Here is a 27747-nt window from a genome sequence, read left to right as displayed (position 1 = left end):
CATTACTACTCTGGACGGCTCTGACTTAGAATACGTGGACAACTACAAATACTTAGGTGTCTGGTTAGACTGTAAACTCTCCTTCCAGACCCATATCAAACATCTCCAATCCAAAGTTAAATCTAGAATTGGCTTCCTATTTCGCAACAAAGCATCCTTCACTCATGCCACCAAACATACCCTTGTAAAACCGACCATCCTACCAATCCTCGACTTTGGCGATGTCATTTACAAAATAGCCTCCAATACCCTACTCAACAAATTGGATACAGTCTATCACAGTGCAATACGTTTTGTCACCAAAGCCCCATATACTACCCCCCATTGCAACCTGTACGCTCTCGTTGGCTGGCCCTCGCTTCATACTCGTCGCCAAACCCACTGGCTCCATGTCATCTACAAGACCCTGCTAGGTAAAGTCCCCCCTTATCTCAGCTCGCTGGTCACCATTGCATCTCCCACCTGTAGCACACGCTCCAGCAGGTCACCCCCAAAACCAATTATTTCTTTGGCCGCCTCTCCTTCCAGTTCTCTGCTGCCAATGACTGGAACGAACTACAAAAATCTCTGAAACTGGAAACACTTATCTCCCTCACTAGCTTTAAGCACCAACTGTCAGAGCAGCTCACAGATTACTGCACCTGTACATAGCCCACCTATAATTTAGCCCAAACAACTACCTCTTTCCCTACTGTATTTTATTTATTTATTTATTTTGCTCCTTTGCACCCCATTATTTTTATTTCTACTTTGCACATTCTCCCATTGCAAATCTACCATTCCAGTGTTTTACTTGCTATATTGTATTTACTTTGCCACCATGGCCTTTTTGCCTTTACCTCCCTTATCTCACCTCATTTGCTCACATCGTATATAGACTTGTTTATACTGTATTATTGACTGTATGTTTGTTTTACTCCATGTGTAACTCTGTGTCGTTGTATGTGTCGAACTGCTTTGCTTTATCTTGGCCAGGTCGCAATTGTAAATGAGAACTTGTTCTCAACTTGCCTACCTGGTTAAATAAAGGTGAAATAAAAAAATGAAAAAAATAAAATATCTTAACTAATGCTAGAGAAATGTATTTGAAAGCAGTATCCAAATCCCTCATATCTAGTGATCACAATACAGTAGCCATATCTAGGAAAACCAAAGTTCCAAAGGCTAGGCCTAATATTGTGTATAAGAAGTCATACAAAAAGTTTTGTAATGAATCCTATGTTGTAGATGTGAAGAATATTTGTTGGTCCGTGGTGTGTAATGACAAGCAACTGGACGCTGCACTTGACACATTTATGAAATTGCTTATCCCAGTTACTAATAAGCATGCACCCCATTAAGAAAATGACTGAAAACTGTTCAATTCCTGTGGATTGATGAGGAATTGAAAATGTGTATGCTTGAGTGGGATGAGGCAAAATAAATGTCAAATAGGTTCTGGCTGTACAAAAGATTGGCAAACGTACTGTAAATTGAGAAATCGTGACTAAACTAAATAAAAAGAAGATGAAACTGCACTCTGAAATAAAGATAAATTACATAAAGAATGATAGTAAGAAGCTTTGGAACACTTTAAATTACATTTTGGGTAAAAAGGGCAAACTCAGCTCCATCATTCGTTGAATCAGATGGCTCATTCATCAAAAAAAAAAACACTGATATTGCCTACTACTCTAATTATTTTTTGATTGCCAATATTAGCAAACTTAGGCATGACATGCCAGCAACAAACGCTGACACTACACATCCAAGTATATCTGACCAAATTAGGAAAGATTAGCCTTGTAATTTTAAATTCCGTAAAGGAAGTGTGGAAGAGATGAAAAAAGTATTATTGTCTATCAACAATGATAAGCCACCTGGGTCTGACAACAAATCACTCAGGATAATAGCAGACAATATTGCCACTCCACATAAAGCAACTCATGCCAGCAGTAAAATTTGATTTCAAAAACAGAAAAAAATACACCTTATGAAACAACGGGGAATGTGAAGCAACACAAACAGACACATGCATACAAACACACGATAGCATACTCACTATACACACATGTTGTAAGGGGTGCGTAACTGGTGGCAGGGAAGTCAGACACAGGAGAGCAGAACTGGGTAATATCCGGAGCAGTTTAATATCAAAACCAACAGCATCGAGAAATACAAATTATGGGTATAAAACCCGTCGCGCACCAGTCAAAATGTGCACAAGCACTTACAACAAACAATTTCACATACAGACATGGGGGGAACAGTCAGTTAAATACACGACAAGTAATGAGGGAAATGTAAACCAGGTGTGTGGGAAAACAAGACAAAACAAATGGAAAATTAAAGGTGGATCGGCGATGGCTAGAAGACAGGTGACGTCAACCACCGAACGCCGCCCGAACAAGGAGAGGAACGGACTTTGGAGGAAGTCGTGACACATGCACACATGGATTTGTGTTATCGATATGTGATAGTAGAGTAGAGGTCTGAGGACACTGAGTATATTGTGAAATCTGTTATGAATGTATTGTAATGTTTTAAAATGTATAACAGCCATCATTTTGCTGGGTCCCAGGAAGAGTACAGTGGCTTGTGAAAGTATTCACCCCCCTTGGCATTTTTCTTATTTTGTTGCCTTTACAACCTGGAATTAAAATGTATTTTATTCTGAACAAACAAGAAATAAGACAAAAAACAGAAAACTTGAGCGTGCACAACTATTCAACCCCCCTAAGTCAATACCTTGTAGAGCCACCTTTTGCAGCAATTACAGCTGCAAGTCTCTTGGGGAATATTTCTATAAGCTTGGCACATCTAGCCACTGGTATTTTTGCCCATTCTTCAGGCAAAACAGCTCCAGCTCCTTTAAGTTGGATGGTTTCCGCTGGTGTACAGCAATCTTTAACTCATACCACAGGTTTTCAATTGGATTGACCTCTGGGCTTTGACTAGGCCATTCCAAGACATTTAAATGTTTCCCCTTCAACCACTCAAGTGTTGCTTTAGCTGCATGCTTAGGGTCATTGTCCTGCTGGAAGGTGAACCTCCGTCCCAGTCTCAAATCTCTGGAAACAGGTTTCCCTCAAGAATTTCTCTGTATTTAACGCCATCCAACATTCATTCAATTCTGACTAGTTTCCCAGTCCATGCCGATGAAAAACATCCCCACAGCATGATGCTGCCACCACCATGCTTCGCTGTGGGGAAGGTGTTGTGAGGTGTTGGGTTTACCCCAGACATAGCGTTTTCCTTGATGGCCAAAAAGCTCAATTTCAGTCTCATCTGACCAGAGTACCTTCTTCCATATGTTTGGGGAGTCTCCCACATGCCTTTTGCCAAACACCAAACATGTTTGCTTATTTTTATCTGGACACTCTTCCATAAAGCCCAGCTCTGTGGAGTGTACGGCTTAAAGTGGTCCAATGGACAGATACCCCAATCTCCGCTGTGGAGCTTTGCAGCTCCTTCTGGGTTATCTTTGGTCTCTTTGTTGCCTCTCTGATTAATGCCCAGTTTGCCTGGTTCGCGAGTTTTGGTGGGTGGCACTCTCTTGGCAGGTTTCTTGTGGTGCCATATTCTATCCATTTAAAAAAAAGATTTAATGGTGCTCCGCGGGATGTTCAAAGTTTCTGATATTTTTTTATAACCCAACCCTGATCTGTACTTCTCCACATCTTTGTCCCTGACCTGTTTGGAGAGCCCCTTGGTCTTCATAGTGCCGCTTGCTTGGTGGTGCACCTTGCTTAGTGGTGTTGCAGACTCTGGGGCCTTTCAGAACAGGTGTATATATACAGAGATTTTTTTATTTTACCTTTATTTAACTAGGCAAGTCAGTTAAGAACAAATTCTTATTTTCAATGACGGCCTAGTGGGTTAACTGCCTTGTTCAGGGGCAGAATGACAGATTTTTACTTTGTCAGCTCTGGGATTTGATCTTTCAACTTTCCGGTTACTAGTCCAATGCTCTAACCACTAGGCTACCTGTCGCCCCAAATCAGATCATGTGACACTTAGATTGCACACAGGTGGACTTAATTAATCAAATAACAAGACTTCTGAAGGTAATTGGTTGCACCAGATCCTATTTAGGGGCTTCATAGGAAAGGGGGTGAATACATATGCACGCACCACCTTTAAAAAAAAAATAATAATAATTTAAAACAAGTTTTTTTTTTTCATTTCACTTCACTAATTTGGGCTATTTTGTGGATGTCCACTACATTAAATCCAAATAAAAAATGGCAAGGGGGGTGAATACTTTTGCAAGGCACTGTAGCTGCTGCCTTGGACCCACTCAACATTCCTGTCATTTTACAGTCGCTCTTTGTGCTCCCTGTGATTAACACGCTAGGTATTAATGAGCACAGAAACAAAACACTCTCTCTCTCGCTCTCTCCATATCTTCCTCCCTCTTTCTCCATCTCTTCCCCCCTCTCTCTTTCTATCTCCATATCTTCCTCCCTCTTTCTCTCTATCTCTTGCTGTGTGGATGCACTGCACCTTTTAATGACTCAGCCCTCTCTTGGATGCAAGTTCTTGTTTTGTTTGTCGTCAAAGAGGAGGATCAGACCTGCTAATATAGTGGAGGATCAGGCCTGCTAATATAGTGGAGGTTAAGGCCTGCTAATATAGTGGAGGTTCAGGCCTGCTAACATAGCATCAACCTGGTATAGCATCACCCTGGTATATTATCTCCCTGGTATAGTATCACCCTGGTATATTATCTACGTGGTATATCATTACCCTGGTATAGCATCTCCCTGGTATATCATTACCATGGTATAGCATCACCCTGGTATATTATCTACGTGGTATATCATTACCATGGTATAGAATCAACCTGGTATATTATCTCCCTGGTATATCATTACCCTGGTATAGCATCAACCTGGTATATTATCTACGTGGTATATCATTACCCTGGTATAGAATCAACCTGGTATATTATCTATCTGGTATATCATTACCATGGTATAGCATCTCCCTGGTATATCATTACCCTGGTATAGCATCTCTCTGGTATAGCATCTACCTGGTATATCATTACCCTGGTATAGCATCTCCCTGGTATATCATTACCCTGGTATAGCATCTCCCTGGTATAGCATCTCCCTGGTATAGCATCTCCATGGTATAGCATCACCCTGGTATATTATCTACCTGGTATATCATTACCCTGGTATAGCATCTCCCTGGTATAGCATCTCCCTGGTAGAGCATCTCCCTGGTATATTATCTAAGTGGTATATCATTACCCTGGTATATCATTACCCTGGTATAGCATCTCCCTGGTATAGCATCTCCCTGGTATAGCATCTCCATGGTATAGCATCACCCTGGTATATTATCTACCTGGTATATCATTACCCTGGTATAGCATCTCCCTGGTATATCATTACCATGGAATAGCATCAACCTGGTATATTATCTACCTGGTATATCATTACCCTGGTATCGCATCTCCCTGGTATATCATTACCATGGTATAGCATCAACCTGGTATATTATCTCCCTGGTATAGCATCACCCTGGTATATTATCTACGTGGTATATCATTACCCTGGTATCGCATCACCCTGGTATATTATCTCCCTAGTAATGCATTACCATGGTATAGCATCAACCTGGTATATTATCTCCCTGGTATATCATTACCATGGTATAGAATCAACCTGGTATATTATCTCCCTGGTATATCATTACCATGGTATAGCATCAACCTGGTATATTATCTACCTGGTATATCATTACCCTGGTATATTATCTACCTGGTATATCATTACCATGGTATAGCATCAACCTGGTATAGCATCAACCTGGTATATTATCTACGTGGTATATCATTACCCTGGTATAGCATCTCCCTGGTATATCATTACCATGGTATAGCATCACCCTGGTATATTATCTACGTGGTATATCATTACCCTGGTATAGCATCTCCCTGGTATAGCATCTCCCTGGTATAGCATCTCCATGGTATAGCATCACCCTGGTATATTATCTACCTGGTATATCATTACCCTGGTATCGCATCTCCCTGGTATATCATTACCCTGGTATAGCATCAACCTGGTATATTATCTCCCTGGTATAGCATCACCCTGGTATATTATCTACCTGGTATATCATTACCCTGGTATCGCATCTCCCTGGTATATCATTACCATGGTATAGCATCAACCTGGTATAGCATCTCCCTGGTATAGCATCTCCCTGGTATAGCATCTCCATGGTATAGCATCACCCTGGTATATTATCTACCTGGTATATCATTACCCTGGTATCGCATCTCCCTGGTATATCATTACCCTGGTATAGCATCAACCTGGTATATTATCTCCCTGGTATAGCATCACCCTGGTATATTATCTACCTGGTATATCATTACCCTGGTATCGCATCTCCCTGGTATATCATTACCATGGTATAGCATCAACCTGGTATATTATCTACCTGGTATATCATTACCCTGGTATCGCATCTCCCTGGTATATCATTACCCTGGTATAGCATCAACCTGGTATATTATCTCCCTGGTATAGCATCACCCTGGTATATTATCTACCTGGTATATCATTACCCTGGTATCGCATCTCCCTGGTATATCATTACCATGGTATAGCATCAACCTGGTATATTATCTCCCTGGTATTGCATCACCCTGGTATATTATCTCCCTGGTAATGCATTACCATGGTATAGCATCAACCTGGTATATTATCTCCCTGGTATATCATTACCGTGGTATAGCATCAACCTGGTATATTATCTACCTGGTATATCATTACCCTGGTATATTATCTACCTGGTATATCATTACCATGGTATAACATCTCCCTGGTATAGCATCTCCCTGGTATATCATTACCTTGGTATAGCATATCCCTGGTATAGCATCTCCCTGGTATAGCATCTCCCTGGTATAGCATCTCCCTGGTATAGCATATCCATGGTATAGCATCACCCTGGTATATTATCTACCTGGTATATCATAACCCTGGTATAGCATCTCCCTGGTATATCATTACCCTGGTATAGCTACTCCCTGGTATATCATTACCCTGGTATAGCATCTCCCTGGTATATCATTACCCTGGTATCGCATCTCCCTGGTATATCATTACCCTGGTATAGCATCTCCCTGGTATATCATTACCCTGGTATAGCATCTCCCTGGTATAGCATCTCCCTGGTATATCATTACCCTGGTATCGCATCTCCCTGGTATATCATTACCCTGGTATAGCATCTCCCTGGTATATCATTACCCTGGTATAGCTACTCCCTGGTATATCATTACCCTGGTATAGCATCTCCCTGGTATATCATTACCCTGGTATCGCATCTCCCTGGTATATCATTACCCTGGTATAGCATCTCCCTGGTATATCATTACCCTGGTATAGCATCTCCCTGGTATAGCATCTCCCTGGTATATCATTACCCTGGTATCGCATCTCCCTGGTATATCATTACCCTGGTATAGCATCTCCCTGGTATATCATTACCCTGGTATAGCTACTCCCTGGTATATCATTACCCTGGTATAGCATCTCCCTGGTATATCATTACCCTGGTATCGCATCTCCCTGGTATATCATTACCCTGGTATAGCATCTCCCTGGTATAGCATCACCCTGGTATGTCATTATCATGGTATAGCATCTCCCTGGTATATCATTACCCTGGTATAGCATCTCCCTGGTATATCATTACCCTGGTATAGCATCTCCCTGGTATAGCATCTCCCTGGTATATCATTACCCTGGTATAGCATCTCCCTGGTATAGCATCTCCCTGGTATATCATTACCCTGGTATAGCATCTCCTTGGTATAACATCTCCCTGGTATAGCATCTCCCTGGTATATCATTACCCTGGTATATCATCTCCCTGGTATGTCATTACCATGGTATAGCATCAACCTAGTATAGCATCTCCCTGGTATATCATTACCATGGTATAGCATCAACCTGGTATATTATCTACCTGGTATAGCATCTCCCTGGTATATCATTACCCTGGTATAGCATCACCCTGGTATAGCATCTCCCTGGTATATCATTACCCTGATATAGCATCTCCCTGGTATAGCATCTCCCTGGTATATCATTATCATGGTGTAGCATCACCCTGGTATATTATCTACCTGGTATAGCATCTTCCTGGTCAAGCATCACCCTGGTATATTCTCTACCTGGTATATAATCTACCTGGTATATAATCTACCTGGTATATTCTCTACCTGGTATATAATCTACCTGGTATATAATCTACCTGGTATATTCTCTACCTGGTATATAATCTACCTGGTATATAATCTACCTGGTATATTCTCTACCTGGTATATAATCTACCTAGTATATAATCTACCTGGTATATAATCTACCTGGTATATAATCTACCTGGTATGGCTCTGTCCCCTATCTGGTTTGGTCAGTTCTGTCCTTATAAAATGTGGGTTACCAGGACCACTCACTTTTAGGTCCTACCAGCATGTGTAGGGACTGCTTCCAGCCCAGTCTTAGCTGAGCACTTGGCACAGCGTCCAGTCAGTGCATGTGTGCGTTCGTGGTTGTAGGAGTATGTTCGTGCGTGGAGACAGGTTTACTGTACCAGGCAGCCCTGTGCCAGGATCTGTGACCTACAGTAAAGCCTCCAGATTAAGAGTGGCTTCATTTAACCAGCCCTAAGGGCCTGGTCTCTGCCCGCTGCCCCGGTCCCAGCTCACTACACTATACTGGGCCAAAGCCAGGCCTGGACAGAGAGCAGAGATCATTTAGAACACTCTGAACTTTTAGGAAAAACTCCCAATTACTGATCGTCATAGAATGAATACATTATATTTAACCTAAGAATGTCATTATATGGGTGTGTGTCTGTGTGTGTTAACTGTGTATTAGAGTGACTCTGCGCTGTTGTGTGTGTTTCAGAGGTGCCCATGGTGCTGTACCTGTTTGCCCTGGTGTCCCTGGTGTTGCTGTGGGCAGGACTACACATGGGCTACAGATACCTGTGGATGCTCATCCTCTACGTCATCTTCAACCTCCTGCTGGTAAGATATCATCATTGTGTGTGTCTTATTGACTCTCTATTTCTGTCAAAACTTAAGGAAAATCTTTCTTAGTTTTGTAAATGTTACAACAGCACACGTACATACAGCAACTTCCTAGATACTTGAGAGGCCAGATGTGTAGACATTGGCGTAATAACTCTCCTCAGGTTCAGTAACTCTCCTCAGGTTCAGTAACTCTCCTCAGGTTTGTTATTGCCAGTGTGTGCGAGTGCAGTCTAGCTAGCAGATACCCATAGACTTCCAGTCATTGTGCTAACGCCAATTAGCATTGGCTAGCAAAACTACCTCTAACTTTCTTATACTGGACACAGAGACATAAAAATGGTGTCCACGAGTACATCTGACTCTGGGGAAGTATATCAAGGCCATTTTAAGTATCATTTTAAGCCACTGCACTGTCGGGCCCCGTGTGTGTGTGTGCGCGCGTGCGTGTTGGTCTATTGATGTGTGCGGGCGTGTGCCTGCATGCCTTGATGTGTGTGTGCATGTGTGTGTGCTTGTGTGTGTGTGTGTGTGTGTGTGTGTGTGTGTGTGTGATGAAGGGTGTTCAAGTTGCCTTTGAAGCCAACCTTTTGATGTCTGGCCCAGGCAGTCTGAGCTCTATTTGAGTGAAGATAGCACGAGGACTATCGTAGATACTGTATCTCCAGAGAGTGGCGGCCAGACCACTCTCTCAGTACTCTCAGTACAGAGTTGGAATGCATATCAGAGAGGGTGAGACTGAGAGAGGAGACGGGGCCATTCGTAAGATGGAGAGAACTTAATCATCAGGTACTTCTGTACAGCGCTGTATGATCTACAGCCACTAGTACTTAACATCTTGCTTAATAACGGTTGCATAACTGATAATGTGCTGAAAGATGTTTGAACTATTAATGCCTACTTCATTGTATGTTGCTAGTTGAGGGTAGATTCCACACACGTAAAGTAAGTGTATAATTTTATTTTTGTATTTATTTTATTTACAACATTCAAACAATTGTTGCATTAGGTAGGCGGTGGACTAGACAGCGGCATAATTGTTCTTTTAGACCTTGTGAATGTCTCTGTTAGCTGTCAATTTTTCTCCCAGGCGTCATTTGTCCATTAAGTGTGTCACACAGGTCCGTGGCTCTATGTAGATGACCCCTGGCTCAATAAGCTGCAGGCATCAAAATCAAATCAAATTGTATTAGTCACATCCGCCGAACAGGTGTAGACCTTACAGTGAAATGCTTACTTACAAACCCCTAAACAACAGTGCAGTTTAAAAAAAAGACAGATAAGAATGAGAGATAAAAGTAACAAGTAATTAAAGAGCAGCAGTAAAAATGTACAATATATACAGGGGGGTGCCGGTACAGAGTCAATGTGCGAGGGCACCGGTTAGTTGAGGTAGTATATACATGTAGGTAGAGTTATTAAAGTGACTATGCATAGATAATAACAGAGAGTATCAGCAGTGTAAAACGGGGGGAGGCAATGTGAATAGTCTGAGTAGCCATTTGACTAGATGTTCAGTAGTCTTATGGCTTGGGGGTAGAAGCTGTTTAGAAGCCTCTTGGACCCAGACTTGGCGCTCCGGTACTGCTTGCCGTACGGTAGCAGAGAGGAGTCTATGACTAATGTGGTTGGAGTCTTTGACAATTTTTAGGGCCTTCCTCTGACACCGCCTGGTATAGAGGTCCTGGATGGCAGGAAGCTTGGCCCCAGTGATGTACTGGGCCGTACGCACTACCCTCTGTAGAGCAGTTGCCATACTAGGCAGTGATGCAACCAGTCAGAATGCTCTCGATGGTGCAGCTGTTTGTTTTTTGAGGATCTGAGGACCCATGTCTCCTGAGGGGGATAGGTTTTGTCGTGCCCGCTTCACGACTGTCATGTGCTTGGACCATGTTAGTTTGTTGGTGATGTGGATTCTAAGGAACTTGAAGCCCTCAACCTGCTAAACTACAGCCCCGTCGATGAGAATGGGGGTCGTGCTCTGTCCTTTTTTTCCTATAGTCCACAATCATCTCCTTTGTCTTGAACACGTTAAGGGTCCTTAGCTTACTGATGACCTTTGAGGGCACTACGGTGTTGAACACTGAGCTGTAGTCAATGATTAGGATTCTCACATAGGTGTTCCTTTTGTCCAGGTGGGAAAGGGCAGTGTGGAGTGCAATAGAGATTGCATCATCTGTGGATCTGTTGAGGCGGTATGCAAATTGGAGTGGGTCTAGGGTTTCTGGGATGATGGTGTTGATCTGGGCCATGACCAGCCTTTCAAAGCACTTCATGGCTACAGGCGTGAGTGCTACGAGTCGGCAGTCATTTAGGCAGGTTACCTTAGTGTTCTTGCGCACAGGCACTATGGTGGTCTGCTTAAAACATGTTGGTATTACAGACTCAGACAGGGAGAGGTTGAAAATGTCATTGAAAACACTTGCCAGTTGGTCAGCGCATGCTCGCAGTACACGTCCTGGTAATCCGTCTGGCCCTGCGGCCTTGTGAATGTTGACCTGTCTAAAGGTCTTACTCACATTGGCTGCGGAGAGCGTGATCACACAGTCTTCCGGTACAGCTGGTGCTCTCATGCATGTTTCATTGTTATTTGCCTCGAAGCAAGCATAAAAGTAGTTTAGCTCGTCTGGTAGGCTCGTGTCACTGGGCAGCTCTCAGTTGTACTTCCCTTTGTAGTCTGTAATGGTTTGCAAGCCCTGCCACATCCGACGAGCGTCAGTGCCGGTGTAGTACTACTCGATCTTAGTCCTGTATTGACGCTTTGCCTGTTTGATGGTTCGTCGGTGGTCATAGCGGGATTTCTTCTGAGCTTCCGGGTTAGAGTCCCGTTCCTTGAAAGCAGCAGCTCTAGTCTTTAGCTCAGTGCGGATGCTGCCTGTAATCCATGGATTCTGGTTGGGGTATGTACGTACAGTCACTGTGGGGACGATGTCATCGATGAACTTATTGATGAAGCCAATGACAGATGTGGTGTACATCTGTCATCTGTGCTAGAAAAACAGTCCTGTAGCTTAGCATCTGCTTCATCTGACCACTTTATTATTGATTCTAGTCACTGTTGCTTCCTGCTTCAGACATTTTTTTTAAACTAGGCAAGTCAGTTAAGAGCAAATTCTTATTTACAATGATGGCCTAGGAACAGTGGGTTAAGAGCCTTGTTCAGGGGCAGAACAACAGAGTTTTTCCTTGTCAGTTGGGGATTCGATCTAGCAACCTTTCCGTTACTGGCCCAACGCTCTAACCACTAGGATACCTGCCGCGGGAAGAATGTCACGATGACAATAACTGATGTGCTTAGAAACCCGAGCCATTCACAAACACCCAACTATGAAGTCATCTGATCAGATGTCCAGCCTGACCAACGGTATGACCTACTTCCTCCAATGTTCTCCAGTTGATATCAAGACTTCATGGAGATCAATCGAGTGTCTTTGTCTAAGACATGGCTTTGTTTCACAGCCTGTCATTTACGGCTTCCCTGCTACAATAAGCTCCAGTACACGACAAATCCCCTGAAGATGTAGAGAGAGGCCAACTAGCGCCCCCCCCCCCCCCCCCCCTACCACAACAAAGCATTAGTTTCCAGGGAGTGTTCTCTGTAAGACAGAAATAATTTATCTGGAACAGACAGTTTCCTTTTCTACATGTAATGAGTTTACAAAGCAAGCTGTGTTCAAGACCATCGATTGAACTCTAAACAAATACATCTGACCTAGATATTCCAGAGCGCTCCTACTGCTACTGCTACCCCTACTGCTGCTGCTCCTCCTGCTACTCCTACTGCTACTCCTGCTACTGCTACTCCTACTCCTACTCCTACTGCTACCCCTGCTACTGCTACTCTTACTCCTACTGCTACTTCTACTACTGCTACTCCTGCTACTCCTACTCCTACTGCTACTCCTGCTACTGCTACTCTTACTCCTATTGCTTCTCCTGCTACTGCTACTCCTACTGCTAATGCTACAGCTAATCCTACTGCTATTCCTGCTACTGCTACTCCTACTGCTAATGCTACGGCTACTCCCACTGCTATTCCTGATACTACTCCTGCTACTCCTACTGCTACTCCTACTGCTACTGTTACTTCTAAAGCTACTGCTACTGCTACTGCTACTACTCCTGCTACTGCTACTACTCCTACTCCTCCTACTCCTGCTAATGCTACTCCTACTGCTACTCCTGCTACTGCTACTCCTGCTACTGCTACTCTTACTCCTACTGCTACATCTACTGCGGCTACTCCTGCTACTTTTGCTCCTACTTCTACTCCTACTCCTGCTACTGCTACTCGTACTCCTATTCCTACTGCTACTCCTGCTACTCCTACTGCTAATGCTACGGCTAGTCTTACTGCTATTCCTGCTACAGCTACTGCTATTTCTACTCCTACTGCTGCTACTTCTACTGCTCCTCCTGCTACTCCTACTGTTACTCCTGCTCCTACTGCAGCTACTCCTAATCCTACTGCTACTGCTATTCCTACTGCTACTGCTCTTCCTACTGCTTCTCCTGCTACTACTACTGCTACTCCTACTGCTACTCCTGCTGCTACTACTATTGCTACTGCTACTCCTGCTGCTCTACTACTGCTGCTACTCCTATTGCAACTGATGCTCCTACTGCTACTCCTGATACTACTGCTGCTCCTATTGCTACTGCTACTCCTATTGCTACTGCTACTCCTACTCCTACTGCTACTCCTGCTGCTACTCCTGCTGCTACTCCTACTTTTACTGCTACTCCACTGCTACTCCTACTGCTACTCCTGCTGCTACTCCTACTGCTACTCCTACTTTTACTGCTACTCCACTGCTACTCCTGCTACTGCTATTCCTACTCCTACTGCTATTCCTACTGCTACTGCTACTCCCATTCCTACTGCTACTACTCCTACTGCTACTCCTACTCCTACTGCTACTGCTACTCCTACTATTCCTACTGCTGCTACTCCTACTCCTACTTCTTCTCCTACTCCTACCTCTACTCCTATTGCTACTGCTACTGTTCTCTCTCCTAGCGATGCCAGCGTCGGGCTGTTTTGAACCTGTTGTGAAGCTGTTGCTGTCAGCAGGAACACAATTAAAGGACACTTGTTCTGCTTTGAGAGTCTGCTTTTACAGAGGAAAAACAATTTGTTTTGTGGGGAGATGAGGAACATTGAGATCAGAGCACTGATATTTGTGTCATGGCACAGTCATTAAGGTTACGTCATCACCAACACTAATGGACATTAATAGAGTGGAATCAACAGACAGGAAATGTAAAGTACAGTGCTGCATTAGCTTGAATTAGGTTTTTAAAATTAGCATCATTGAAATGATAATTTCATTAGGATTTATGATATAATCACGTTCATTCTATGTTGCGTGGAGTGAGGTTTATATGTGTATGGCAGGATCGCAAATCTTCAGATCACGGTTTACTGTTGTGGCTGCCATAAGCCTCAGAAACCCTAAGGAATCATTTCAATTACGTAGGTTATCCTAGCTATCTATTGAGTTGGTATAGTATCTGATTATCACACTTGCTTCTGTCCTGTAGTATTTTTTTTTTACCACAGTTGCTTATGTGCCTCTATGCTATTGCACACTTGGCAGTTTCACTCTCATTCAGGATGTTTTGTGTTATCTCCCTCATGCGGTACATTTTCCATGAGGATCATTTTCCATGTTGTTATTGTTGTTGGAGTGACTGTTTCTTTGACTGTAAAAGGCTGTTTGTTTCTGCTCACAACCGCTGTGTGTGTGTGTGTATGTGTGTGCAAACATGCAAAGAAGGTATTTTCTCTGCATCCATTTCAACTCTATAGACATTGTTAATGCTGTGGCTGTTTTCTACCATCTCTAAACCACAGCAGCATCACTACATGCAGTTGTCCACTGAGCAGCCGTTAGCCAGCTGGCTCCAGTGCACTGGCTATATTTCCTACATCCTGGTTAGTGGTTAGTTAGCACTGCTCTGAAGCTTCTAGGCTACATCAGAGGACATTTGTACAGGAAGGGCAAACATCAGGGAATGGATAGAATATTCCTGAGAAGACTTTGGGCCCTGTCAGATCTAGGGAACTAGAAGCTGGTAACTTGATGTCCAGGATGGTTATTTTCTTGCATTGCAGAGATGTAAGCCTGGATGTAATGGGTCAAGTAAACAAACAAATGTTTCAGTGTGTTCTAGGTACAGTTCACTCAAAAAAATATTCAGACCCCAAGACTCTTTCCACATTTTGTTACGTTACAGTCTTATTCTAAGATTGATTAAATTGTTTTTTTCCCCCTCATCAATGTACACACAATAGCCCATAATGACAAAGCAAAAACAGATTTTTTAAAATTTTAGCAAATTTATAAAAATACAAAACTTAAATATAACATTTACATAAGTATTCAGACCCTTTGCTCAGTACTTTGTTGAAGCACCTTTGGTTACAGCCTCGAGTCTTCTAGGGTATGACGCTACAAGCTTGGCACACCTGTATTTAGGGAGTTTCTCCCATTCTTCTATGCAGATCCTCTCAAGCTCTGTCGGGTTGGATGGGGAGCTTCGCTGCACAGCTATTTTCAGGTCTCTCCAGAGATGTTCGATCAGGTTCACGTTATCGATCAGGTTCGATCACGTTATCCTGTTCAAAGGTGAACCTTCACCACAGTCTGAGGTCCTGACTACTCTGGAGCAGGTTTTTATCAAGGATCTCTCTGTACTTTGCTCCGTTCATCTTTCACCGTAGGGATGGTGCCAGGTTTCCTCCAGACATGATGCTTGGCTGTCACACCCTGACCTTAGTATTCTTTGTTTTCTTTGTTATTTTGGTTAGGTCAGGGTGTGACATGGGTGATGTATGTGTTTTTGTCTGGTCTAGGGGTTTTGTATGTTTATGGGGTTATGGTTGCCTAGATTGGTTCTCAATTAGAGGCAGCTGTCTATCGTTGTCTCTGATTGGGAACCATATTTAGGCAGCCATATTCTGTGGGTATTTTGTGGGTGATTGTTCCTGTTCCAGTGTTCACGTTACTGGACGGGACTGTTTCGTGGGCGGTCCTGTTAGTTGTTTTGTTTGGTGTTTAAGTATTCCCATTAAATATGGATTATCATCACGCTGCATCTTGGTCCTCTTCTCTTTCACCCGAAGACAGTCGTTACATTGGCATTCAGGCCAAAAAGTTCAATCTTGTTTCTCATGGTCTGAGAGTCCTTTAGGTGCCTTTTGGCAAACTCAAAGCGGACTGTCATGTGCCTTTTACTGAGGTGTGGTTTCCATCTGGCCACTCTACCATAAATGCCTGATTGGTGGAGTGCTGCAGAGATGGTTGGCCTTCTGGAAGGTTCTCCCATCTCCACAGAGGAACTCTGGAGCTCTTTCAGAGTGAGCATCAGTTTCTTGGACACCTCCGCGACCAGGGCCCTTCTCCCCAGATTGCTCAGTTTGGGAAGAGGAAGAGTCTTAGTGGTTCCAAACCTCTTCCATTTAAGAATGATGCAGGCCACGGTGTTCTTGGGGACCTTCAATGCTGCAGAATTGCTTTGGTACCCTTCCTCAGATCTGTGCCTCGACACAATCCTGTCTCTGATCAATTGAATTTACCACAGGTGAACTCCAATAAAGTTGTAGAAACATCTGAAGGATGACCAATGGAAACAGGATGCACCTGAGCTCAATTTCGAGTCTCATAGCAAAGGGTCTGAATACTTATGTAAATAAGGTATTTCTGTTTTTTATTTTTAATACATATGCAACATTTTCTAAAAACCTGTTTTCTCTTTGTCATTATGGGGTATTGTGTATAGATTGATGAGGGTGATAAAAGTATGTAATACATTTTAGAGATGAGGCTGTAGAATGTTTAGAATGTCCCTGATTGAGTTTAGTAATGTGGTCGTTCACGCTCATTTAATCATTTATATTCTTTCTGTCTGCTATTATCCTATAAATTGATTTCTATCTGTCTTGTTAAATGCTACTGAAATCATTATCTCCCTAGCTAGCTTTTAAATGTTTTATTGAACCTTTATTTAATTAGGCAAGTCAATTAAGAACAAATTCTTATTTACAATGACTGCCTCCCAAGAGGCAAAAGGCCTCCCAAGAGGCAAAAGGCCTCCTGTGGGGACGTGGGCCTGGAATTAAACATACAAATGTAGGACAAAACACACATCACGACAAGAGAGACACAGAAACACTATGTAAAGAGAGACCTAATACAACAACCCAGCATGGCAGCAACACAAGACAAAACAGCGTGGTAGTTACACAACATGACAACAACATGATAGCAGCACAACATGGTAGCAACACAACACAACAACAACACGGTAACAACACAACATGGCAGCAACACAAGACAAAACAGCGTGGTAGTTACACAACATGACAACAACATGATAGCAACACAACATGGCAGCAACACAACATTACAACAATGCGGTAGCAAAACAAAACGGCAGCAGCACAACATGGTAGCAACACAACACAACAACAACACGGTAACAACACAACATGGCAGCAGCAAAACATGATACAAACATTGTTAGGCACAGACAACAGCATGAAGGGCAAAAGGTAGAGACAACAGCACCACACGTGAAGCTGGCTGGTTAGTGCTGAGCCTCTCTGTACCTCTTATGTCCTCTCTCCCAAGGTGGTGTAGGGCTGTGACCTAACCTCCTCTAGTCACACACACACACACACATAACCCCTGACCTTTGCCCTGTGCCCTCTCCCCAGGGCCTGTACGTGTTTGCTGTGTACTTCCTGATGCACAACCAGCTATGTTGGCCAGCCAAGGCCAGCTACACGGTGGAGATGAACGGCCAGGGCAGTCCAGACTCCGCCTACCAGGGAGGGGGTGCCGCCACCATAGGGGGGGAGATCAACAAGTCCACCCAGAACCTCATCAGAACCATGGAGGAGGTAACACACATGCAGTGTCTCTCTGCCATTGTTCCCTCCCTCACTGCCCCAAACTATGGAGAAAAATGGATAAGAAAGAGTGAGAAGCCCTGTTCAAGCCCTACAAGCTGACTGACTGACTGACTAGCTGACTGACTAGCTGACTGGCTGGCTGACCACTGTTACCAAAGCTCTGAGTCTGCTTTACCCTTACCTCCCATACCCCTTTGTCCCCTGCCCAGTGTTGGGGAGACAGAGGGGGGGGGGGGGGGGGCAGATTTTATGTAATTTCTCCTGGGAACACTCAGTCCCTTTTTTTCCAAAGTAGGAATCCACTAATCCTGTTTTTTTCATGAGAACACAAATGTTGTGATTTGGAACCTTGGGGTCCATCCCAGCAGCAGAGCGGAGGGAGCTGGAGACAAAAGAGAGAAAATTGAGAGGTGGAAAGGAAAGAGAGGGGCGAGAGAGGCGGAGGGGATTGGTACATGGGAGGCATCTCGTCAACCCCCTTCAGAGCGGATATGACAAATCCACTGGTGCCTGGTGGTGCCTAATTCACCAAGATCTAGACACTCTGTACCCATTATAGACAATTACGCAGTGCTGTCTGTCATTACAGGCCTGTTCAGATAGTTCAGATAGGCTAGTACACCAGCTGTCGGTCTGGCTGTTGATGATATGTTGTTCATTTCAATCAGCTATGTAGTGCTAGGGTTAAAACTGAAATGTGCAGCCCTTTAGGTTCCCCAGGACCAGATGAAGAAACATTGAGATAAGCTATTAAACCTGGCCTGCCTGTGTCTAACTGTCTTTCTGCATGTCTGCCTGTGTCTAACTGTATGCCTGTCTGCCTGTGTCTAACTGTCTTTCTGCATGTCTGCCTGTGTCTGTCTGCCTGTGTCTAACTGTCTTTCTGCATGTCTGCCTGTGTCTAACTGTACGCCTGTCTGCCTGTTTGTGTCTAACTCTATGCCTGTCTGCCTGTGTCTAACTGTCTTTCTGCATGTCTGCCTGTGTCTAACTGTCTGCCTGTGTCTAACTGTCTGCCTGTGTCTAACTGTCTGCCTGTGTCTAACTGTCTTTCTGCCTGTGTCTAACTGTCTTTCTGCATGTCTGCCTGTGTCTAACTGTCTGCCTGTGTCTAACTGTCTTTCTGCATGTCTGCCTGTGTCTAACTGTCTTTCTGCATGTCTGCCTGTGTATAACTGTCTTTCTGCATGTCTGCCTGTGTCTAACTGTATGCCTGTCTGTCTGCCTGTGTCTAACTGTATGCCTGTCTGCCTGTTTGTGTCTAACTGTATGCCTGTCTGCCTGTGTCTAACTGTCTTTCTGCATGTCTGCCTGTGTCTAACTGTATACCTGTCTGTCTGCCTGTGTCTAACTGTATACATGTCTGTCTGCCTGTGTCTAACTGCCTGTCTGTGTCTAACTGTATACCTGTCTGTCTGCCTGTGTCTAACTGCCTGTCTGCCTGTGTCTAACTGTATATCTGTCTGTCTGCCTGTGTCTAACTGTATACCTGTCTGTCTGCCTGTGTCTAACTGTATACCTGTCTGTCTGCCTGTGTCTAACTGCCTGTCTGCCTGTGTCTAACTGTATGCCTGTCTGTCTGCCTGTGTCTAACTGCCTGTCTGCCTGTGTCTAACTGTATGCCTGTCTGCCTGTTTGTCTAACTGTATACCTGTCTGTCTACCTGTGTATAACTGTATACCTGTCTGTCTGCCTGTGTCTAACTGTATGCCTGTCTGTCTGCCTGTGTCAAACTGCCTGTCTGTCTGTCTAGCTAGTTGTCTGCCTGTCTAACTGTCTGGGAGGGTGCTGAACTCTCTTTCCTTCACTACTCTTGTAGACATTCCGTGAGTTCTCTCTCTCTCTCTGTGTGTGTGTGTCTCTGTCTCTCTCTTTGTCTGTCTCTCTCTGTCTCTGTGTCTTTCTCTCTCTGTGTCTCTCTCTTTCTCTGTGTCTCTCTCTGTCTTTCTCTCTCTGTGTCTGGCTCTGTCTCATATTCATCAGCAGCAGGCTCAGAGCCTGCTTTTGTATGAGGCCCACGTGACCCCTTATCCTGCATTAACCCTTTGGGGAGCTTGGGCAACAGACTCTGTGTGACCCTCCATGTCTCAGACGTGATTACACGGCTCACAGGCCCATTCTCTGCTACCCAGAGCGGACTTGGTGCCAGAATGGGCCTGTTGTGTGTCATTGCATTAATCATGGAGATTTAGGTGACCCATTTACACGCTCATCTCTGGTTAGTGTTGTCTATGAAACGCCTTGAGGATAACCACTTGGCCATCCAGACACTCTAAATGTTAGCTCATAAAAGGCATTGTAGAAATGGAACCCTGACATACTTTAGGGTCTGTTATTTCAACTTGTTGGAATTTGTTGGAGTGGCTGTCTTTGATAATACCATATTGAGCCTGTAAACGCGTGTGTCTGCGCATTTCTGCGGCTGTGTGTGTTTGCGTGCGTGTGTGTGTGTGTGGCAGGTGTCCGCGGACTGGGAGCGTGCGTCTCTGCGTTTGGACAGCCAGCCCAGCAGTGTGTTTAAGCAGAGCCCTCAGGGCGGAGCCTACGCCACCGACGGAGGTTTCATCAACACCAACCTAGTGGCCGACGATGAGTCCCAGGACTTTGATGACCTCATATTTGCCTTAAAGACTGGTAAGAATCATCATCGCTGAGTCCCACATGGCACCCTATTCCCTATGTAAAGCACTACTTTTCTCAAGGTTTTTTATATTTGGCATTTGGACGTTTACACAGATAAACAGGTAGTGGGCAAAACACAAACTGAACCCTTACCACATCAATCCCAACCCCCTATATAGTGCACTACTTTTGACAAAGGCCCATAGGGCACTTTGTAGGGAATACTGTGCCATTTGGGACGGAGCCTATTGCAAATCCTGCACACGTATTCCTCATCAGCCATCAATATGAAGCCAATAAGTTATTCCTGAAGCCAAAGAGTTATTCCTGGTCAGGTCATTCTCAGGAAAAGCTCCTTGTCCTACTCCTCAACACCATAATGGTGTCATGGGAGAAGTGAAAAATGCAATGACTCACTATAAATACAAATCACATCTTATACCCTCGTAGGCTAAAGTTACAATGACTCAACAGCATACATCATTTTTTACATTTTAGTCATTGACCCCACGCTCTTATCCAGAGCAACTTACAGTCAGTACATTCATCTGAAGTTTGCTAGGTGGGAGTCGGATAACCACATATCACAGTCATAGCAAGTATAAGTTTCCTCAATAAAGTAGCTGGGTCAGAGCTAGTAAGGGGGAAAATAAGTCAAGTGTTAGTTCAGGAAAGGCCTTTTTGGAGGGGTCGGTGTGAGGAGGGGGTGTGAGGGAGGGGTCGGTGTGAGGAGGGGGTGTGAGGGAGGGGTCGGTGTGAGGAGGGGGTGTGAGAGAGGGGGGTGCTGTGGGATTATTTAAGATACTCTTTGAAGATGTAGGGTTTCAGATGTTTTCAGACGATGGACAGGGACTCTGCTGTCCTGGCTTCAGAGGGAAGCTGGTTCTACCATTGGGGTGCCAGGACAGAGAAGAGCTTAGCCTTGGATGAGCTGGAGCTGCCCTTCTATAGGGGTAGGAGGGCCAAGAGACTAGAGATGGCAGAATGGAGGGCCCGGGTTGGGGGTGTAGGGTTTGAGCAAAGCTTGAAGGTAGGGAGGGGCAGTTACTCTTGCTGCTCCATAGGCAAGTACCATGGTCTTGTAGTGGATGCGAGCTTAGACTGGAGGCCAGTGGAGTGTGCAGAGAAGCGGGGTGACATGGGAAAACTTGGAATAACATACAAATCTTATTCCCTCGTAGACTAAAGGTCCAATTTGTACTTGAGCATACATTCTCTATCTGGAATATGGGTGACTCACATATGGCTTTTAACCTTTGTGTGACTTTTTTCTATGTGGGCTCATGTACACAGTTGTGTGTGTGTGTGTGTGTGTGTGTGTGTGTGTGTGTGTGCTTGCATGCCTGTATTGTTTGCATGTGTGTAGCCATTACTGCTGGCCCTGCTCAATCACTCCTTTGCAGAGCTTTAATCCTGCACCCGTAGGAACCGTTTTTCCTCAGTCATCAACGTTTAATGAGATAAGGGGCTAACAGCAGACTGATATATCACCCCTCCCATTCTCAAGTCACAGAGTAATCGCTTCATGCTGCCTGAATAACAAGTGGTGGACCCAACTGAACACATGCCAAGTGGTGCTCAGTACTTTTTCTGTATGAAATATATATATATATATATAGCCCCTGGTCCAAAGTAGTGCACTATAAAGGGAACAGGCTTCCATTGGGGACGGAACCATAGAATGGTGATGTCATGGCTCTTTCGTAGTGACCAAGCCGTCAGTGCTCTGTGAAAGAGTCATGACATGGAGCGTGACATCCTCATACAGTTTAGATGGGACGTCTCTTCGCCACACATAGCTACTACGTTCACTGCGGTTGGATTCTTAGAGAGGACACCTGTTAGTTTTATTAACCTTCCTTCTCTCTCTCACCAATTAAGATCTCTGTTCATAGAAACACACCCCATGGAAAGAGACATTTAACTTTTATACCAGTCAAGCCTGGTAGCCGTGTCCATATCATGGAAAAGGATTTGACCCTTCCTCGTGGTGGCCAGCCAAGCCCCTGAAGGGCCCCATGCTAAACGGGTTAATCTGGCACCTCAATGCTAACCAGGCCCCTGGGAGTGGGCCGAGAATACACACCAGTATCCACACCCAGAAAAACACTTGTCCATTGCCGTGGTGATGCTAAATTAAAAGTCTCCCTGGCGGTAGCGGAATTGGAGGGAGTCAGAGGTGTTAATGAGAGTGGATTGGGTAGAGAGGGTAATGTTACCGTAAACAAAAGCCTCGGGGAGAGGAGCGCTAACCCTTCTTCTGCCGTCTGTGACGTGGATTGTGTGCGCTGTATTCTAATAGGCAGTTGTTATGGAGGATGAGTTAGCGTTTCTCTGGCTTTCTCGATCACCCATCGGTACACCCCAACATTCAGCCTCAAGAGGAATACAGATATGGATGGGGTGGCATTTACATTTTAATTACCTCTCTTACTGGTCAAACAACAACCAATCAAGGTTAAACAAGATTGAAAAGCATAAAGCAAAATGTATAAACACAAATATTTGCTATTATGTCTTCATCAGAGTGCCTCCAAGACCCCCTTTGGTTGTTGTGGAACACCTGAAGTGCTCCACCTACTTACAGTATTTCCTATTTTCTTCAAGGTTAAACAGAATAGAGGGGGGTGATTATTATGGGTAAAAAACAACCAATCCTGGCCACTCTTGAACCAGATAGAAAGTATGCAGACATTTTAATGGACCTGTATATTTTCATAATACGTGCATCCCAAACAATACCATATTCCCTTAATAGTGTACTACTTTGACGAGAGCCCCATGGGTCCTGGGGTATATATAGGGAATAGGGTGCCATTTTGGATACTCCATTGTTCACACCTTTGGTAATGTTGAAAATGCTATTTTACATAAAGTGTTGATTATTGATCAGTCACTTTTCGCACAGGACACTGCAGCAGGTGTTGATGTTGAAATCTTCGGTATACAAAGAACAAATGACTTGATGTTTTGTTAACGAGTTTCTAAGTTAACACTGAATGATGTCAAACATTTATCATAGCTCTGATCCACGGTGTAGTGTACAGAGAGTAGTGGATGAACGCGCACTACGCCGTGGACCAGAGATGACAGCATTATTAATAAGTGATGCTTGAAGTGCGCTGTCTCTGTCTCTCTCCCCCTGTCAGGATCGGGCCTTAATCTGAGCGACAACGAGTCGATCCACGGGAGTCATGACGGTGGGAGTACGGCCCCGTCTCAGATAGTAGAACTACGACGCATCCCCATCGCAGACACACACCTCTAACCTCCCACGTTTTTATACCACAGAGAACAACACAAGTGTTTTTAATTTTCTACTGCACAAAAACATCACGTTTTTTTTGTAGAGTAGTTTTGGTTTTCGTCAGTTTGATGTCATGAAAGCCGGTGATGTTTTTGTCTGTTTTTATATGAATATATCAATGTGTTACTAAATGAACGTGTAAAGGCTCTCGAAGCTGATTTGATCTCTCCTGGGTGTAAATTATTTTGTATAGTTTTTAGGACACAAGCCAGCACCCTCAAACCTGCTGCTAAGGTTTCTGTAACATTGTGAATAAATATCTCATTAGATATTTTACATCGGACTGTCTTGATTCAATTGTGATTGGGTTTAGAGTGGCCGGCAGCAGTCTATGGTAAATGTCAGCAGTCAAACATAAAGAGAGGAGAACCTGTGTGAGAGTTGCGTAACGCAGGATGTGGAATTGCTGAGTGGCTGTGGGGTCACGCAGTCTCGTGGGGCAATTTCACAAATTTGTTCTACACGTTCTGAGAATTCTGGTCCGTGGAAAGGTCTGAATATTTCTGCTTGTGTCTGCAGGAGGCGAAGGGACTATGAACTATAGATGAGATAATACCTAATCGTAAAACCTGTCAATCTACTGTAAATGTTCAGAATACAAGGTCAAACACAGTATTCATGGGCTGCTCGTTACGTTAAGTTCTATGGCAGCTGACGGTCTACTCAATGCATTCTCAATTAGCGCTGATGAAAATTACCATAAATAAGAAAAAAACTGAGGAAGTGAATGACCAAAAGTGGTGTAAGACAATAGAGAGTTTGTGTAGTTAACAGCAATTAAATAAAGATTGGGTTTGGATAATAAGTAAAGCAGTTCCACAGTCTTAGGCCGAAACAGAAGGAACAGCCTCACCAAGCTGGAGCACTGGTGCCAACCCGGCATCAGGGGCCTGTTCAGAAGCGTGCAACGTTGAAGAACGGTCAGATAGAAATCAATTGCGCAGAACAAATAGAATTGTCTGTCAAGTTGAATAGGGGATCGAATCAGCTCTATTCATTACATTTCTATCTGCAACTTTCTGATGGTATCACCTTACTGAATATACGCCAGGTTTCTGTATTAATTACATCTGAAAGGAAACACCTGTGTCAGGAAATCTTTATATCAATAGAGTGTAATAACAATGCATAGGTCTTCGTGTGGGCGAGACATTCCTTTATGACAAAAGTTAAGATCACCAACAAATGATTACCCAGACTGATATTACCCAGACTTATTAGGTATGAAAGTAAGACCCAGATGCAGACAACGTCGAATTAACAATGGTTTAGTATTCCAACAGGGGCAGGAAATAGTCAGGTCAAGGCAGGCAGGGGTCAGTAAACCAGGGGTGGGGCAAAGGTACAGGTCGGCAGACAGGCTCAGGGGCAGGCAGAGTGGTCAGGCAGGCTCAGAGACAGGACCGGCAAGGTTCAAAACCAGGAGGGAGAGAAATAGTGAGACTGGGAAGAGCAGAAGCTGATAACAAAAATGCTGGTTGACTTGACAAACATTTTTTTTTATAAATACACAGGGGATAATGGGGAAGGTGGGCTACACCTGGAGGGGGGTGGAGACAATCAAAGACAGGCGAAACAGATCAGAGTGTGACAAGACTGACATTACCCAGACTGACAGTGTGTCTGTATGCGTACATGTGTATGTGTGTGCTTTGAACTGACCTCTGACCTCGTAAATTGCTAGACCTGGTTAACGGATATAAAAAAAAAAAATTGGGGGGGGGGGGGCAAAGCTGAGAGACAGAGGGAGTGTTACTAGCTGAAGATGAATGTAGTCAGTTTGGATTGTTGGACACTGAGAACACCAGCTCATGGGCTCTACAGAGATTCCCTTCCTCTTATTTATGTAGTTATTTTGGATTGTTGAACACTGAGAACACCAGCTCATGGGCTCTGCAGAGATTCCCTTCCTCTTATTTATGTAGTCAGAGATTCACTTCCTCTTATTCCTTTAGTTAATACAAAAAATGTAATACACTTCAACTCTATGTCTGACATGGTACAGGTGTCTTCTTTGTTTTAAGCCCATAGCCATGTGTGTGAGGTGTATACTTGTTTAAGACTGACAAGAATCACTCTGTGTGACCCTGATTTGGCCCATTGCAGCATTAAACATCTTTCACAAATCCAAACTATTTTGATTAGACGCTTCCAGCCTCAACCTTTCTGTTCGTGTTCGTTTCGCTCTTCTAATACAGTGCCTTGCGAAAGTATTCGGCCCCCTTGAACTTTGCAACCTTTTGCCACATTTCAGGCTTCAATCATAAAGATATAAAACTGTATTTTTTTGTGAAGAATCAACAACAAGTGGGACACAATCATGAAGTGGAACGACATTTATTGTATATTTCAAACTTTTTTAACAAATCAAAAACTGAAAAATTGGGCGTGCAAAATTATTCAGCCCCTTTACTTTCAGTGCAGCAAACTCTCTCCAGAAGTTCAGTGAGGATCTCTGAATGATCCAATGTTGACCTAAATGACTAATGATGATAAATACAATCCACCTGTGTGTAATCAAGTCTCCGTATAAATGCACCTGCACTGTGATAGTCTCAGAGGTCCGTTAAAAGCGCCGAGAGCATCATGAAGAACAAGGAACACACCAGACAGGTCCGAGATACTGTTGTGAAGAAGTTTAAAGCCGGATTTGGATACAAAAAGATTTCCCAAGCTTTAAACATCCCAAGGAGCACTGTGCAAGCGATAATATTGAAATGGAAGGAGTATCAGACCACTGCAAATCTACCAAGACCTGGCCGTCCCTCTAAACTTTCAGCTCATACAAGGAGAAGACTGATCAGAGATGCAGCCAAGAGGCCCATGATCACTCTGGATGAACTGCAGAGATCTACAGCTGAGGTGGGAGACTCTGTCCATAGGACAACAATCAGTCGTATATTGCACAAATCTGGCCTTTATGGAAGAGTGGCAAGAAGAAAGCTATTTCTTAAAGATATCCCTAAAAAGTGTTGTTTAAAGTTTGCCACAAGCCACCTGTGGCAAACTGCCTTGCGAAAGTATTCGGCCCCCTTGAGGTGCATTTATACGGAGACTTGATTACACACAGGTGGATTGTATTTATCATCATTAGTCATTTAGGTCAACATTGGCTCATTCAGAGATCCTCACTGAACTTCTGGAGAGAGTTTACTGCACTGAAAGTAAAGGGGCTGAATAATTTTGCACGCCCAATTTTTCAGTTTTTGATCTGTTAAAAAAGTTTGAAATATCCAATAAATGTCGTTCCACTTCATGATTGTGTCCCACTTGTTGTTGATTCTTCACAAAAAAATAAAGTTTTATATCTTTATGTTTGAAGCCTGAAATGTGGCAAAAGGTCGCAAAGTTCAAGGGGGCCGAATACTTTCGCAAGGCACTAAACTGTCGGCGCAGTGAAATGTGTTTTACAGGGTCGTGAAAAGCTGAACAACGTGCTCGACTCCAGTCTAACGTTTGGACACACCTACTCAATCAAGGGTTTGTCTTTATGTTTTAATAATAATAATAGCGAAGACATCAACACTATGAAATAACACATATAGAATCATCTAGTAACCAAAAAGTATTTTTTGAGATTCTTCAAAGTAGCCACTCTTTGCCTTGATGACAGCTTTGCACACTCTTGGCATTCTCTCAACCAGCTTCACCTGGAATGTTTTTCCAATCATCTTGAAGGAGTTCTCACATATGCTGAGCACTTGTTGGCTGCTTTTCCTTCAATCGGAGGTCCAACTCATCCCAAATCATCTCAATTGTGTTGATGTCGGGGGATTATGGAGGCCAGGTCATCTGATGCAGCACTCCATCACTCTCCTTCTTGGTCAAATTGCCCTTACACAGCCTGGAGGT

The 27747-nt window shown here is 43.8% G+C and overlaps 1 protein-coding gene across 1 annotated transcript in view; it reads left to right on the top strand.

The window, feature by feature from the left end:
• The window catches only part of LOC110525279 (adhesion G-protein coupled receptor V1), a 245182-nt gene extending 221011 nt beyond the window's left edge, over positions 1–24171 (top strand). The window contains exons 87-90 of the mRNA XM_036979421.1: positions 8922–9043; positions 17769–17954; positions 20426–20600; positions 23738–24171. Of these exons, the coding sequence (XP_036835316.1) occupies positions 8922–9043; positions 17769–17954; positions 20426–20600; positions 23738–23856 (602 nt within the window). The 3' untranslated portion in view covers positions 23857–24171. The remainder of the gene's footprint in view (positions 1–8921; positions 9044–17768; positions 17955–20425; positions 20601–23737) is intronic.
• Positions 24172–27747: the final 3576 nt, after the last annotated feature.

Source organism: Oncorhynchus mykiss, chromosome 6, assembly GCF_013265735.2.
Source record: "Oncorhynchus mykiss isolate Arlee chromosome 6, USDA_OmykA_1.1, whole genome shotgun sequence".
Classification (NCBI taxonomy): domain Eukaryota; kingdom Metazoa; phylum Chordata; class Actinopteri; order Salmoniformes; family Salmonidae; genus Oncorhynchus; species Oncorhynchus mykiss.
This window is presented reverse-complemented; position numbering and strand designations above follow the sequence as displayed.